General features: G+C 29.1%; 1 protein-coding gene and 1 pseudogene across 2 annotated transcripts; one reads left to right on the plus strand and one right to left on the minus strand.

Annotated features, from left to right (window-relative positions):
• Positions 1 to 1766: 1766 nt before the first annotated feature.
• LOC149883455 (uncharacterized) lies at positions 1767 to 9676 on the minus strand. Of its 2 annotated transcripts, XM_090101082.1 has the most exons (6): positions 9643 to 9676; positions 6291 to 6552; positions 6043 to 6071; positions 5920 to 5965; positions 5628 to 5820; positions 1767 to 2156 (listed from the first exon to the last, which is right to left on the minus strand). In XM_090101082.1, the coding sequence occupies exons 1-6, from the start codon at positions 9658 to 9660 to the stop codon at positions 1952 to 1954; spliced, it is 753 nt and encodes a 250-aa protein (XP_089957208.1). In that variant the 5' UTR covers positions 9661 to 9676; the 3' UTR covers positions 1767 to 1951. The 2 variants fall into 2 exon arrangements, with proteins under 2 accessions (XP_089957208.1, XP_089957209.1); XM_090101083.1 differs by lacking the exon at positions 5628 to 5820.
• Positions 9677 to 13645: 3969 nt separating this feature from the next.
• Positions 13646 to 15656, plus strand: LOC149883456 (uncharacterized; annotated as a pseudogene).
• The last annotated feature ends 1209 nt before the right edge of the window (positions 15657 to 16865 follow it).

A 16865-nucleotide genomic window follows, 5' to 3' on the forward strand; every position in this document is an offset into this window, starting at 1 on the left:
TTGTCATTAGTACGCGTTGGTAACGCATCAAATACTCCAGCTATAGTGAGTGTTTTGGGCCTTCGCCTCTATTGAGTTTGTATGGCAACAAATGTTTAGAAGAGATTAACTTAAACTTTTTTGGGAAGCCATATGGTTTAGCTTCTTGCTGAAAAGCTAATTTGTCCAGAGTTAGTAGCATTGATGTTATATGGCAATACGCGCACTCAATTTCTTTTTAAAACAGTTTTTTCAATGTTTTAATACGATAACTTTTGCATCAGTAAGACTATTAAAGGCGAGCTACCCTTACTGTCTAAGGACTGAATCTATAGTGTGTTTAGTAATAGACCAGATATGGTTCGTAGCGCGGCAACGCCCACGTTCCAGCTCGCCTTGTGTGTAAAGGTAACGTACGAGAGACCCAGATGATATTATTTGCTCTTCAAGACCAACTACTCTCCAAGCAGGCTGTGAGGGTGCCTAAGACGCCTTTGTAGAATTGATTTGCGTCTTTTGGTTTCATACCTAACAATCTGGTTGGCTTGTCGTTGAGGAAGACTAGCATTGATGGTAGTGACCTCAGCCACTTGGTCGCTCTTGGTCGGAAGACCCATTCCCTTCAACAGCAACTGATTTGCGTTCTTCGCGCCGAGCAACCTCTTAGTAAGAGTGCTATGGATGCGTTCAACTATCCCTTTAAGTTCCATTCCGGGACTGGGGTTTAAACCGCAGATTGCGGGCATGGGAGGCAAACGGTTTAACTACTATAGCACAATGCCTCCTTAACAAAAACTAAATCCGTCAAGTTTGGTGAGCAGGGAGATACTGGAAAAAAGGTGCACAGAGCCTTTGCAACCTTTCGAGAGACAGCAAGTGGTGTTGAGCAAGCGCGTTCTCTAATATCAATCGAGCTGATTTGGTCAACCACGCAGGTAACCGTTTCACTCTCTTCACAACGACAATTGCTATATTCAAAGCTATCGCAGCTATCACTACCACTATCGCAGCCTATACTATTAAGATCCACATCAAAGTTAGTGAAACGATAATCAACATCATCAAGACTTTCACCGAACTCATAGTTAATGCTGCAGCAGTTGTCACTGTTATTGCAAGGTGTTGAGACTTCTCAGCAACATTTTCTCTTAACCTCTCTCTATTAGATTACCTCTTTGTCAAAACTATAACAAACATGTTGTAGCGTTGACCACTAGCCATCTTTTTGTAAAAGCTTAAAGTTGATTTTTCGATATAATCATAACACTTTTTCAGTATTGTGAAAAGAGAAAACAAAAGAGGTTTTTAAAATCATCAATAAGTTTTGGTTGATTCAAGCATAAAACACACAACTTTAAAAAAAAGTGCGAGACAATCGAATCACCAGATGGACATACACACCAAAAGAGACAAAACTTTATTGTCAAAAAATTTCATCATTAAAAGTTCAAGTTAAAGCTCAATTTACAAGAAGAGAAAAAAATATCTACAACGCATCAGAGTTACATTCAGAGAGTTCAGTTTGTGGATTTCTTTACAATTTAATTATTTTCTTTGGTAATTGCATTATAGCTATAGAGTCAAATAGAACAACTAAAAAAAACGTTAACATACTTAAAGTTGGTGCTAAAAGATATTTACTTACTAAATCTCTACATGTATGTTACACACGAAAAGTGAAGTAAACTCAAAGTATTTAATTATCAAGAATATCATAATTTCTAATTTGCAATATTTTGTTACTTCTTAATGCTACTATTTTTTTTACTTGTTTTGTAATTATTGTGTCTTGCTTGTTATTGCACTTATTATTACTGAATTTATTATTGCACAAATATGCTATACTTATGCCTCTGAGTATTTCTAAAATTATTTAAGCATAGTGAATTCTTACTTAAAGCTAAACAATATTTAAAAATTAAATAGGTTTTTTAAAATGATTATAAAAAATCTATATATAGTCTGCAAAAACCTATATATAATCCGCAAAAATCGAATCCCTTCTAATCTCGCACGAACAAGATCTTCCAAGTAGTAACGTGAATTGCTGATTTGTATTGGTATTTGTCACTGTGACTGTAGCCATATTTGTTGTGCAAGAACCTTCCCCTGAGAAGCAGGATTCATAAAAGTTATCGTCTTGACAAGTGATGTAAAAATGCTGACGAGGCGTGAAACTAAACATATATACTTAAAGTTAATTATTCAAATAGTATTTAGTATTTTTCAAAAACTTTTAAAAACTTATATTCTAAGTTCAAAAAGTAATGGGGTTTCTTTACTTATACAAGTGAGTTTTGCATCCTGATAAAGAACTCATATGTAAATTTCAAACTATTTTTATGTTTACAAATGATTGAATTTTGAAAATTGAAAATTAAAAATACAGACGCTTTAACTTTGATAAAAACTTCAGCAAACAAAAAAGGCGAGTTAACTTTTTTCTCTGCTAAAACTTTTTGTTCACTTTGAAATAAAAATTGGTTGTTTGCTTAATTTAACTAACTGATCCGATGATCCAATCCGACGATGATCAAGGAATAATATTGGACTTATGAACTGTTTAAATATTTCTAAGATTTTTTTCTTTTTTTTTAATTAAAATGTTAATTTTATTAAAGAAGATTTTGAAAAGGTTTTTTATAGTAAATACAAGATATTAAGTCTTAAGTATTTATTTTTTTGAATTTGAAAGGACCAAGAATCGATATTGACTGTATAAACTCCTTTGTATTAAATCTAACTTTTACTATTCTAACATGTAATTGCAACCTTCATACAGTTCTGTTATTCTTCCTATAGACAATTTTTTTTAGGGCTTACCTAAAGAAATTACAAATATGATTTCATCTTTCTTTAATCTCTGAATATTCATAATTCTATTTATACTATTGTGATAGCTAGGAAAGCAACTTTTACATCCATCTTTTTTAAAAATAGCGAAATAAATCCTGCACTCGATGTCAATGCTTCTTAGGATGCTAGCCTTATCTATCAACTGAATCTGGAGCAAATTGTCTTTAAACTTAGCCGGTAAAAGCATGATTAAGAGTTAGTGGTTTCTCTATTATCTATCTCTAATATTAGCACTTTGATTTGTTAGTGGTATAGAGCTTAAAAAACTTTTGGTACCTGTTAAGCTTCTACGAAATTCTTCACTTGTCAAATCAGCTTTTCCAGTTACTGCATTAATCGCTCGTTTTGCAGCTTTTATCATTATTTCAAATGCATCACCGAGGCGTGGTTCTGAAAGTTGGTTGAAACTCTATTTGATTCCTTTATTGTTTGTTAAGCTATTAGTTTCAGTTTTATCTAAGTTTTAAGAAGTACTTTGATTTACTTTTTCCTTTAACAAAAAGTGCCTGGTAATATAAAAAATTGTGAAACTGTAAATTTATACGAAAAAGAAGGAATTACTCAAAATACAATTTGCATTTAAAGGTTCTCTAAATTGGATGGATAAATATAATAATGTTGATAAAGAATCCAACCAGCCAAATATGCCACAAACATGACTAATTGAGAACTTTGGGTCATTTACCTCAAGGGCTTACGAGGGAGGTTGATAAGCTTCATTCAGCAAGTCTTGATTGATTGTATAAAAAAAACTAAAGTAAATTAATTTGAACTTTCTACAATCGCGTTTTTAAATTTTCTTCAAAATTAGATGCTTTATTTTCAAATAATGTCAAAAATTTTTTTCTGTGTATTTATAATAAAGATAATAACGTTTTTATTTTGTCTAATAACTTATGCCTCACCAGTATATTCTTTAACCATGGCTACTCGGTTACTTCATTGGCTACTTACCGGCTCCATCACTTTCATCCACCTAAACTCGCGATTATCTTCTTCAGTAATATAGTTTTCCAAATCAGTGCTACTTTTTTGTACCATTAATTAGCGCACTTAAACTAATATTTATCAGCCATATAGCTATCTTCTAATTGCCATTCAGCTTTTCGACACCTTTTTGTTTCTTAATCGCATCGCTTTGAATCTCATTTGCCCAAGTGGATTGGTGAACCGCTTTCGTTGGTTACTTGATTTATCAATATGGTTGTTAAACATCCATCTAGTCATTAACTCCAAAGCATCTGCCAAGTCGTTATTTATCTTCTCAACTGCTTCATTGAGGTTTCGTATTCTTTATCGTCTTGGAGCTCATAATTGTTTTACAATTCAACTCAAAGACTTCTTCTTGAGACTTTTTTCTTAAAACTCGGACTTTGGCCTTACTTGAGGTTCATAATTGCCAAGCATTTGAATGAACTGGTATCTCGTTTGAGTTAAAGGAAGATTTTAAAATAAACTTCTTTTTTGGTTTTTATGTAGATATTCCTTTTTGAGCAGCTATTCGATCTTCAATTTTGTTTCGTAGATTTTTTATTTCTACTTTCATTTTGGGATTTTTTCTTTGAATAAATTTCCCTCTGCTGCCAGATTTTAATCCAATGCTGATTAAAGAATAATATTAGTTGTATACAGCTTGAAAACATTAATACTTTTACTTGTTTTTCATTGAGTTTGTTGGTTTTGTCGAAGAAGTTTTCGAAGGAATGTTTTTATTTATAATTTACAGCTATTTTTATTAAAAAAAGAGATTAAGTCTAAATTAAGATTACTTAATATGTGCGCACGCTATCATTTAAAGGCTGTTGCTGTGAAGGCGTTCGTAAATTTAGAATAATGCCGTTTTTATGATAGCAAGCACTCACCACAAAAAACGTAGGTTTTTGTTGAAATCTTTTCTGATCAATCATTCTTAGTTGATTGTAAATTAAATTACGTTTACGTAAAACCTATAATTTTCTTTTTTTCTCTTGCCATAAATTAAAGGATTTTAATCTTTAAAACTCAGGGCGCATAAACATGCTGTTATCAGTAGCTTTTTTTTCAAGCTGAATACAATGAATATACGAATTGTTATATATATTTTTATGGTTATGTAATCACATTTATTCAATATATACATTTCCATATTTCCTTAACACTTTATCTTTTTCCTTATTTAACTTCTCTACATGCTGTCATTTGTTTTTTCTAGCATTAAAGAAGATTATGGGTTTTAGAACTCATTGTTATGTTATTGAGGAGGGTCAACAACATGTTTTAAAAAAAAAATTCTTTGAATGATTTAGATTTAAAACTTAGATTTATTTAGATTTCAAATTATATTTTAGATACATTTAAGTAGCAATTTATATTATCACAATTCATCTTTTTAAGCATACAACAACTTTATCGGCATAATTCTTTAATATATATCTTTGAAAAACATAAAGTGCAATTCAAGAACCATGAATAACTGATCTTTAACCCTAGAGAAAACTTTTCAAGTTTCAAACGTCAAAAATCAAAGTCATAAGGTTTTTTAAGTAATATTAGCAAAAACTGTATGTTGTAATGCTGCACCTGAGAGTTATACCTTATAGTTCTTAAAGGAATATAGATGGAAAAACAAAAAAGAACTTCCAAAAAAGGTTTTTTTTCCTCTTGTTTAGCGCTCCTTTCTTTTTTTTAAATTTCGGAAATGACAATAATTGAGAAAAAAGGTACGAATACAAGCGCATTACAAATACCGAGTTAAAAACTTCACAACTCATGATTTGTAGTGCACCTTCGTTATTAGTTTGCTATTTATTTACCTCGATGGAAGTGTGATTTGGTGGACACATTCCTTGCAGAGGTTGAAGTTGGTTCCGCCGGTATTCAACGTTTTTTTTGGTGTACAACAAGATCTATTGTTGCAAAAAGCAATTGTTGTACCGGTCGGCAATCCATCAGGTACTCTCCACGTAAGTGTACTTCTCTTTTTTCGAAATAGTTTCAAATTCTCAACTTTTCATTAAAAAAAATGACAGAAAAATAAGAGTGGCCTAAAAAGCGTTTCTAATAATTTAAATCTAGTTTTTTTGTATTAACAATAACATGACTCACGCATTATAGTTTGTGTCGTTCGTTCTACATCCTGTTGTTCTTTAAGCTATGAAAATATAAGTGTTTATGAGAAGTTCAAGCAGCAGAAATATTTTAAAAACTATCCGACGTGCAAAGGTCTACCTGAGTATCTCTCTTTTTTCTTGACCATGCTAAAATTAGATTAATATTGTTAACAAATATATTGAAAGTTCATTAACTAAAAAAACACTAAAACGTAAATAACCACTAGAATTCTGAGAAATGCAAAATAATTTCTTTGAACCCTATGCAACAACTTTGAACTTAATTTTCTGTCTAAACATGAATGGTATAAACACATTGCAGGGGAATTATTTAAGAAACGTGCAATAAACGTTTGGGTGACTTACTTGGACAGTAAAGCATGTTCTGTAACATCTTATTTTTAAGCAATGTTGACATGGAGAGGACTGTTCCCAAGGAGGTGTAGGCTCGAAAGCAACTATATTCAGCATAATCTTTGTTTATCTTTTCAATGCTATTATCATATATGGTCGAATTCCAAGAGCCTTCAACAAACGATGTTTGCTGTGAAACTGTTAAACCAAAAAAGCAGCCAAACAATCCAAACCAAATAGCAATTGATCTTGACATTTCTTCACTTTTCTTTAACTTTAAAATTTTAGAAACAGAAAGTTGACTAAAATTTGAAAGCTATGGTTGACTATTTACAGCTCTAATTGATTGCAGAAGTAAAATGTTTAACTAAAGTAAAAACTTTAGAAAAAAAAAACTATTTTCATTCCTAAAAAAACTTAAATTCAACAAAAGTTACTTTGCTTTCCTATATTATACACCAACAACTTTTATTCCATTACAACTTTATGTAAATAAGATTTATTTTCTCGTGTAAGAAAGATTTTCTTAAACTTAAAATAGGTACCCAACCCAAATCCGATGTTATTTTTAAAATACAATTTTAAACCTTTCTTTAAGCCGAATTTTAGAAAGATTTTTTTCCAGTATTATTAACGGAAAACTTATAGATTTATGAAAAAGACCAAGAGGTTTTTAAGACAGACTCTTTCTGACAATGTTCGTAATTAAAAGGGTAAGTTTATTTCTGGCGCGACACTTGAGCTAGATTAAAAAACTTATATGAAAAACCTGACAATGCACATAAAAGTTACATAAAAGTTGCATAAAAGTTCCTGTTCAAGAATTGCTTTGAGATATTACTCACATTTTAAAAATTTTAATGAACATTTTCAGAGTATATCAAAAATTTCATAGACTTTTCAATACCCTCTTGTTAAAGACTTTTTGAAATGCTTTTGCTTAAAGTACTTTTTCCAATGCTCTCGTTTAAAGCACTTTTCGCAATGCTCACAATTAAAAAATGTTTACCTTGCATTTTTACAATCCTTCGCGGTAAAAGCAACAAGAAATTGCAGGCTATCAGTTTCTGGTAATTATCAAATAATAAAAATTAAGACCCAGACACCAAAAGTTGAGTTTCCTGTTTCACACTATGAGCATGGGATACATATGAAAGAGTTTGAAATGCTTGAAGATATGAGACCAGGTAAGTATTATTAAGTTATTATATAAAGTAAAAGTTGAAACTATTTGTGTCATGAGTTTAGTAGTTAATAAGCGTTTGTTTTTTTTATTATGAGAGTTCGGCCTGTTTAACAACTAAATCAATATTAAAAGCAAATTTTTCTGAAAGATAAGTGTTTCATTTGATAATAAATAGTCGACCATTCAATTATATATTGTCAAAGTTGTAATATGTGTAAATAAATATCAGTACTTTGATCTATTCACTAAGTGGACCTAAAGTTATCATGGTTTCGTTTCTTACTTCATTATCTATAAAGAGGAAAAAAACTTACAAGAAGAAATTATTCAAAGTTACAAGAAAAAACTTCATAAAATTTTTATTCCAGAGACGTTTGTTTGTTGTCGAAGAAATACTTGAAATACTTCAAAAAATTATAATTAAATTTAACGTAATAAGAACTTATAGTATTAAATCCTTAATTAAAACACTTAACAACTTAGATATTTAAAAGAAATGACTGATTAAATAAAAAAACACCCTTTAACTTTAACTTAAAAAAAAATCTATTAAGCTTTGCAATGAGTTTTTTGAAAATATATAAAGAACTAACTTTGAAAATAAAAAGTTCTTCAAAAGATTTTCTGCTAGGCATGTTACTAATCTGGCCTGCAAATAGTTAATCCCAGTTCCCAGTTTTATATTGAAAAATTGAATAATAAAAGAATGTTGAATACGGAATTAATACAAGAAGTTTGGGAAAATAACCACAATCGACCATTCTTTATTTATTCAAAAAGAATTATAAAAACTTGCTGAAATGAAATGCTTGCTTTAAAAAGAAAATTAAATTTATGATGAAAAAATTAATGAACTAGCTTATTTAAAGTATTTAGCTGTCATTTTTGGTTAATTTGGTTTAAAAAAAAGATTTTAAAAATGAATCTTTTTTAAGAAAATAAACATATCACTTCGTAGATATATGGTATGTGTAGATATATCAAACACACACATACTGTACTTATATATAGATATATAAATATATGTAAAGATGTACACATATAAATATATGTATGTATATATATGAATATATATATATATATATATATATATATATATATATATATATATATATATATATATATATATATATATATATATATAATATAAATAGATAGATAGATGGATAGATAGATAGATAGATGAGTAGAAACTTTGCTATATTAGGTCTCCATTTAGTTACGGGCGACATATTTTGCGTGGGCCTTAACTCAAGCGTAACTCTTTTGCGGATACTTTTTCACAATTCCAGTTGTTTTCTTTGATCTTTTTTAGAGTTTCCATTTAACACTTTTGTTTTTGTTAAAAATTTCGACGAAAATCAGCGTCTTGTCATTTAGCATATATATCGTACAAATCCATAAAAATTAAGATTTGGTCTACGTGAGTATTTTAACAATTATTTATATTTCTTCAAATCTATATTGATGATATAAAAACTTTTTAATAAACACTTTTTGAATATTTATTTAATAGTCATTTTGTTTTTTCAAGAAAAAGAGTAAATGGCGAAGTAAACAGATTGTGCGTTTTCTTACGCTAAGACTAACTAAATTTGGCACGCAATCAAAGTTATGTAATTTTATAGTATAATAGAAATGGGATGACGCTTAAGTTATGAAAATTTACTGTAGATTCATTTTTCTAAGCCTAAACCATATTAGTTATGTCAATTAAATAATTATGAAAGTTTCTTTCCAAATCTATACTTGCCATCAAAATTTCTTTATATTTTTACTGCGCTCAACAAAAACTGATGCTTATGAAACACACTTTCTTGTAGAGAATACTTAAAAAATTGTACTGAAAGTCAATACCAACTGGTTATATTTCAATAAAGTAATACAACGAAATCATTTCATACTTCGAACTTATTCTCTTATACTTCAAAAAGAAAATAAAGCTGTGATATCGATAACATTTTATAATTACGCTGTCTTTAACTGCATATATATTCGAATACTTAAAAGTTTAAAAAAGGCCTTTTAAGATATTAATTTAACTATTTAAGCAAATTCGAGTCAATCCACTAAAGTATTGATAAATGAAAATTGATATATAAATAAAATATGATAAACAGATAAAGTGAAATAAACAAAAAAAAAAAAGTAAATATAGAATATAAATATTAAACATACTGTAGAAAAATGAATCATGATATGCAAAATTGAAAGAAATACAAATATATAAAATTCTACATATATTTATATCATAATATGTACGTAATGTATGTCGTAAATATTAATCAAATAAAAACTTATTACTCTAGCACAAAACAATAAATTAAAAAAAAGATGCTTAAAATTGGAGATTAGGGTTTAAACGGAACAATTAATATTTCGCAGCGTGTTCTGTTAAGCTCCAAATATACTTTAGAATATCTAATATTGGAGATTAGGCCATCAACAAATCTATTAAATGACATACTTTCGGGTTAATTTTATTATTTCTCAAAATAAATAATAAGTTTCAAAAAAGTTTTGGCTAAATAAATATAAAAGTTTTGGCTAAATAAATATAAAACAATACACAAAAATAAGATACTTTTGAAGTAGGAGTTTAGGTCAATATAGAGTTTATACTATTTTAAAGGGTGTCATCTTAAACTGTTAAGATACTTTCGATATTTAAAAATAGAGATTTGGTCTCCACGAACTTTTTAAAATTTTACATCGTGTTGTTTTAAACTGCATATACACTTTTCAGTACCTAAAGTTTGAAATTAGCTCCATGCAACATAAAGAAAACTTAAAGCAATATCCCTTAATACTGCACCTTCAGTTTTGAAAGTTTCAAACTGCTTAAAAAGGCAACAAAACGAATATATAAATTTTAAAGCGATATTCCAAGTTTCATTATGATATGTTATTGCTAATGTCACATATTTTCAGCTAATTTAAATAAGAAATGATAAAATTAATGTAAATTTAAAGAATCAAACATATCAAGAAACGAAACAAAAGTAAATTAAAAATTCAGAAATAAAAAATTTTTCATATTACAGCTTACATGAGGAAAACTAAATCAGAACTAAGGCTAATTTCATTATGAAAATGGTGGATATGAAGTATTTTCAGACTTATTAGTTATTTTCAAGCAATATGTTTAATTTCAATTTAAAGTGTAATTAGTAACGGATTTTTAATAGATTATAGTTAAAAAAAAATTGCACAGGTTTTATTTAAAAAGTATTAAGTAACATAGTGGTATAGCGAATGTAGTATTATTACTAATGAGCTCACAGTTTAGTTTTTGGAAAGTTTTTACTATTATTATAATTGTTAAGTTTATGGTATTTTTTAAGCTGTGTTTTTTTTCAATGGCACTGATGTAATTACAAATGATGCAGTTACAGATGACTAAGAAAGCGCAATTTTGTTAATACAAACAACAGTTTTGAACTATTTTAGGAATCTGTCGAGCTATAAATAGCGTCTTTTACTATAAATAATATCGTTTACAAATAACATTTAATTTGAAATGACAGAAATAGGCGCAGAAAGTTTTAAAAACAAGTGGCGGGTATTACACAAAAGTATTCATTAATGCGAAAAAAAATTGAATTTAATCATAAAGATTAAAAATATTCCAGAGAATGAAAGCATTTTAGATAATTTAGCGAAACATAGAAAAACTGTTTGAAAAAAATACAGTATTTAGTTTTTTTAGATATATAAGAGTTTGAATATATTTGTTTTACAAAGTATTGGCACCTGCATTAAAAAAAAAATTTATCCGATAAATTTATTTTCTATTTTTCCTCAGACTTTCATTTTAATTTCATTCATAAAAACTCAGAAAGTTAATCATAGTTTTAAGCTTTAAGTTTTGCTTTGAATAAGAATGTAATATCGAAGATAAAAACAACTCACTCATTTAGGGTTAGGGCTAGGGTTAGGGGTAGGGGTAGGGTTAGGGTTAGGATTAACCGTTCGAGTTTAGAAACCAGACGTTTTTTCGTAACCAAAGAGACCGGCCGATCCGTTTGCAATGCTGAGGAAAGAAAGAAGATGGAAAACGACAGGATATTACCGTAACAAACCTCTGTATGTACCTCTATCTCGAGTGGTTTTTAGGAAACGTTCGCGTTAAACTCAAAGGGATGGTTTTTGAAGCTTACAAACGCCTGATTAACAATTTTCTAACGGTAGAGATAGTGCTTACGATGGATGCAGGCCGTTTAACTGAGCCCAAAGCGTAAGACCTATCAGAAAACTCCTCAAGGTTGATGTAACGAGACAACTAGACACGTACACCTGGCCGCACGTTACAACCGAATGATTCCCTCGTTGGCATTTTTACCCTACCAATAACCCAAACGTTAACTCTAATCTTATCCCTAACGGCCAGAACGGAAAGAGTTAAGAAAAACAATCACAAAAATGTTTAAAGAATATAGCTTGAAACTTATCATTAAATGCAACTTAAAAATTGTTATCTTTCTGAATATCATTTAAATCCAAAATAATCTACTTACCAACCCTACTGAAGGCCAGGGAATCAAATAACCTATACATAAAAGGAGTCAAACCACCCTCTTAATATTATTAAACAAATACCCATTTAATTAGAACACAGGTTATCAAGGTTATTATCCGATGAGAAGATATTCAATAAGAAATGCAAAGAAGCTACGTGTTATGAAGAAACATTATATCAAGGAGGTTATAGCTGTAAGTTGAAATATAATAATAAGGATACATCTAATGAAAAATGCAAAAACTACAACCGCAAGCCTATAATTATATGCTTCAACCCACTATTTAAAAAAAATGTGATCACAAAAGTTGTCAAATCATATCTTGATTTAATAAACAAGCATTCAACAAACCATTTTTGAACAGGATATTTAGCAGAAACATTTTAAAAGTTTGTTATAGCTGCACGCTAATATATAATCATTAATTTCTGGCATAAAAACAAAATAATCGACGAAAAATCAGTTCAAAATAAGAATACCTGGAACTGTATCAGCAGTTTGGATTATCCCCGACACCAAAATTGCCTAACTGTTATTTCTTCCAACCTTCCGAACTAATTAGATAAAGTTTGTATTGGGATTAGTGATCCACCTTTTAAGTTGCGCTACGCAAACCACATTAAGTCGTTTAATACTGTAAGGTACAAAAACAACACCGAGATATCAAAGGAAGTATAACATAAAGGAAAGAAATTCAATACTTAAATATAGTATTAACATGCTTTCCAACCTTATTAACCAACTAGGATATAAAAGCTCGTCAATAAGTATGTTTTTCTTTTTTTCCATGTCAAAATTTCCGAATAGAAGATTTCCTAGCTAATGAAACAATAATTCAGCTTTGTTAGTGTGAGGTTTTCATATTAATTGTTTGTAATCCGGATTTATCATTAGTGTTTTGGTTTAACAATATTATTCTTCTTCTTTTAACACAGCCCCTATATCTCTTATACTTTTTTACATCGTTCAAAAGTATATAACGTATGAAAACTTTCCTAAACTTAAGCTACTTCTCACATCTAAACCATAACAGAGCCTCTTATGAACGCCTTTTTCTTGTTTGTCCCGAAAATGTAACGAAATAAGTAAATTGATCGCTACTACTTTTCATGACCTTCTTTGAACGTTTTATAAACGGTGCAAAAAAGTATGGATTTCAAAAATGGCGATTCTTACTCTTGGATCTGAGTATTTTTTTTACTTATTTATATCCTATCTTTTTATGTTTCCTAACAGTTACCTAAATAGTAATTGTGAACTCGTCGAAGATTTTTCAATTACTATTTAGGTCACTGTTAGGTAACATAAAAAGATAACATAAATAAAAAAAACATACCACTTAAATTTTATTTACTGCAAAAAAATAACAGTGTATAACCTATACACTGGTACTATATTATGGTTGTTGTTATTATTATTAATATCAAAGTGATTCTTACTTTAGTTTTTACTTCCATGTAAAATTATTTATATTATTTATATTATATAACAAACTTAAGATTGGTTACTATAACTAATTTTAATAACTAATAGAAATTTTTTCAATTTGATTTTAGTTTGATTCACTTTGATTGACATTGAACAATGCATTAACTAAAACTAATTTGGATAGTAAATGATGACTTAATAAGACTGTAACTGATTAATATATGTTAAGTATTATGTGTTTTTTAGTTAATAAATGTATTTATTTCACAAAAGTGTCCGTCATTTTTTTAAAAAGCACAGCTAATATTATAATAATGGCAGCTTATGTAAGAAAATGGAAAACTACAAATAAAAAAGTTTTTGGATTACTAGATTTTAATTTTGAAGAACTTTTTGTGATTAAAAAACATGAAAATCTAGTCTGTGCTGAATTAAATCTCTCTGAACATTCAAATAGCAGTTGCATTCTTTGTGAATTTGATAGCAACAATGATAATGATTCATGTACTCTTTCAGATGCTGATGAATCATATGAATCTGAAGTACCTGTCTTGAGCCACACTGCAATGATAATGATACTAAACTTGATGATTCTAGTTATAGCCTTTGCCAAAAACTTACTGCTTGCTCCATTCGTAACAGATGGACTAGAGCTTCTATCAATGAGCTTCTTAATATACTTTTTGAAGAAGGGCTTGAACTTCCAAAAGATGCCAGAACATTTTTGCAAACTCCAAGGAAAGAAAATATTATTCAAAAATTTGGAGGTACATTTACCTATTTAGATATTAAAAAAGGTTTAGAAACAATATTTTTGCATCACAATTTCACTGAAAGATGCATTGCATTATGTTTTAGTGTTGATGGTTTGCCATTGTATAAGCCAAGCAGTACACAGTTGTGGCCAATTTTAGCTTTTTTTGGTGGCTTTGATATATTTGTTGTTGCATTGTATTGTGGAAACAAAAAACCTGATTCAATTTATGATTATTTAGAGGACTTTGTTGCAGAGTTAATTGAGTTAATGAAACATAGTGCATCAATCAATGGTAACCAATATGATGTAAAGGTTAAGTGTTTTTTGTGTGATACCCGTGCCAGAGAGTTTTTGAAACGTATCATATCCCACACTGGTTATGACTTTTGTGAAAGATGTTGCATTCATGGAACACATGAAGTTCTTGTTGTTTTTAACGATGAGATTGATTATCCTTTTAGGGAAAACATAACTTTTAAAAACTTTGTATATTATCACCATCAAACATCTATATCTCCTTTAGTTTTGATTAATTTAGATATGATCAATAATTTCCCTTCGGACTACATGCATCTTTTATGTTTAGGTGTTGTCTGTAGGTTATTGAATTATTGGAAAATAGGTCCTGGTGGTAAAATAGCTGTTCATCAGTATGAAGAAATTTCAAGCTGTCTCCTATCATTGAATGGACACATGCCAAGTGAATTTGTACGTCACCCACGGAGTCTCAATTACTTAGATCGATGGAAGGCAACTGAATTTCGTCAATTTCTTTTGTATACCGGTCCAGTTGTTCTACGATGCATCTTATCTAAAGATTTATACAAGCATTTCTTGGCGTTAAGAATTGCAATAAGTATTATGTTACAGTCTGATGATAACTTTCGGATGCAGTATATTGGTTATGCAAGGAGTTTAATAACACAGTTTGTTTATAATTCCAAATATATCTATGGAAATACATTTACAGTGTACAATATTCATAATCTATTACATTTGCCTGATGATTGTTTAAACTATAATAGTTCATTAAACACAATATCATGTTTTCCTTATGAAAATTTTCTTCAGCGTGTAAAAAAAGCTGTAAAAGGTTCTTGTAATCCAGTTGCACAAATTGTAAAAAGACAAACTCAATGGGAAAGTTCATTTGGGTTTCTAACAAAAAAAAACCTCTCAACCAAGATATCTAGTGGAGGAAAAGATAATTGCTTTCTTCTTAAAAATAACAGCATAGCATTTGTAAAAGAAATCATATCAGATGATTCTTTTTTATGTGATGTAGAAAAATTAGGCACTTGGGAAATGTGTATAATACGCAGATTAGGTCTTCATATCTAAACATAGTGTTACTTCCACATCGAAGCAAAGTAAAATTGAAGAGTAAGATCCTTTATAGAGCTTCCTTTATTAGGAAATGTGTATGCCTACCGGAACAACGTGGACTAGCAATATTTCCAGTTTTGCATGAAGTAGAAAGAGGGTGATTCTCCTCAAATAAATCTATAATGTGTTGTTTTTTAATTCAAGGGTGTCATTAGCAATGAAAGAACTTAGCCCATTTAAAATGTTTCATATGAATGTAAATGTCAAATAATGATGTTTCTAAACAAGTGTTGTGACCAAAACTAAAAATTGTTACTAACATAACTAAAAAATCCTTAACTAAAATTAGCCGACTAACTTTTTAGTCTAATACTGCAGTTGGTTGATGTTTTTTGACGTAACAATATTTCACTGCCGGACACCAACAAATCCTTTTGCACAACTAAAGGTTATATATTCCTGTATGTAAAACAATCGAAATACAAACCGTTAAGCGAATAAAATTTGTTTAATTGGTCTTTAAAAATAAAAAAGATTTGTGTCTTGTTGGCGCCATTATATTACGTCACGGTTGTAGTAATAACCAAATTCGGACGAATAAATACAAACATGGCAGGTTGTTAACGATTGAACTTTGCAATGACATCGCAAACGGTGGACACTTTTTATTAAGGACTATAAATAATTTTTTAAACAGTGAAAAAAGAAAAAGAAAAATTAATAAATCAGGAGAAATTTTCCTTTAGTTATTTAAAAATAAAATCAATTATAAAGAAAAAACGAAATATCTAAAAAGAAGAAAAAAGAACGTGCTATTTGAAAGGATATAAAACAATCTACAAAAGTAACGAAAATAAAAGTAAACAAAAAAAAAATTTAAAAATGAATAAAAAAGGAAAGAAAACATTCGAAAATTTGGGAAAACATGGCATAACAAGATTTTATATTGTATTTACTTTTTCATATTTTGTTAGTTATTCATTTCATATTATGATTTAATTTAAGGTAGTTTTATTTAGCTATGCAATGATATTTTCCGTTATGTAATGATATTTTCTTTTCTTTAGTTTTTAGTATATGTTGTGCATATAGTTTTACTTATTATTTGTTGCTAATCATTAAAATCATTTGCTAATTATTTACATGTTATTTATCATGTTAGTTTTATAAAGTGTTTTTTCTTCTTTCTATGTTTTATGAATAATTTATTGTTACTAGTTTGCTTGATAACATTATTATGCTTTGTACTTTTTTAGCAGTAATTTTGTTTGTAATGTTTATCCCTTTTTTTGGTTTTGGTTTTTTTCACAGTGTTTTTCTGTTGTTTTTTTTTTATTTATTGTGTTATTATAAGTGCAATATATTATGGT

This window comes from Hydra viridissima, unplaced genomic scaffold (assembly GCF_058129835.1).
Source record: "Hydra viridissima isolate aposymbiotic clone 2 unplaced genomic scaffold, HvirCarnegie_v1 scaffold_10, whole genome shotgun sequence".
NCBI lineage: Eukaryota > Metazoa > Cnidaria > Hydrozoa > Anthoathecata > Hydridae > Hydra > Hydra viridissima.

Bases quoted from the DNA above. Each gene is read 5' to 3' on its own strand.
- LOC149883455 (XM_090101082.1), bottom strand. The intron at 5,966-6,042 runs GTAGACCTTTGC...ATATTTTCATAG, and splicing joins GAAAAAAGAGAGATACTCAG to CTTAAAGAACAACAGGATGT. The intron at 5,821-5,919 runs GTGAGTCATGTT...TTTAATGAAAAG, and splicing joins AACGACACAAACTATAATGC to TTGAGAATTTGAAACTATTT.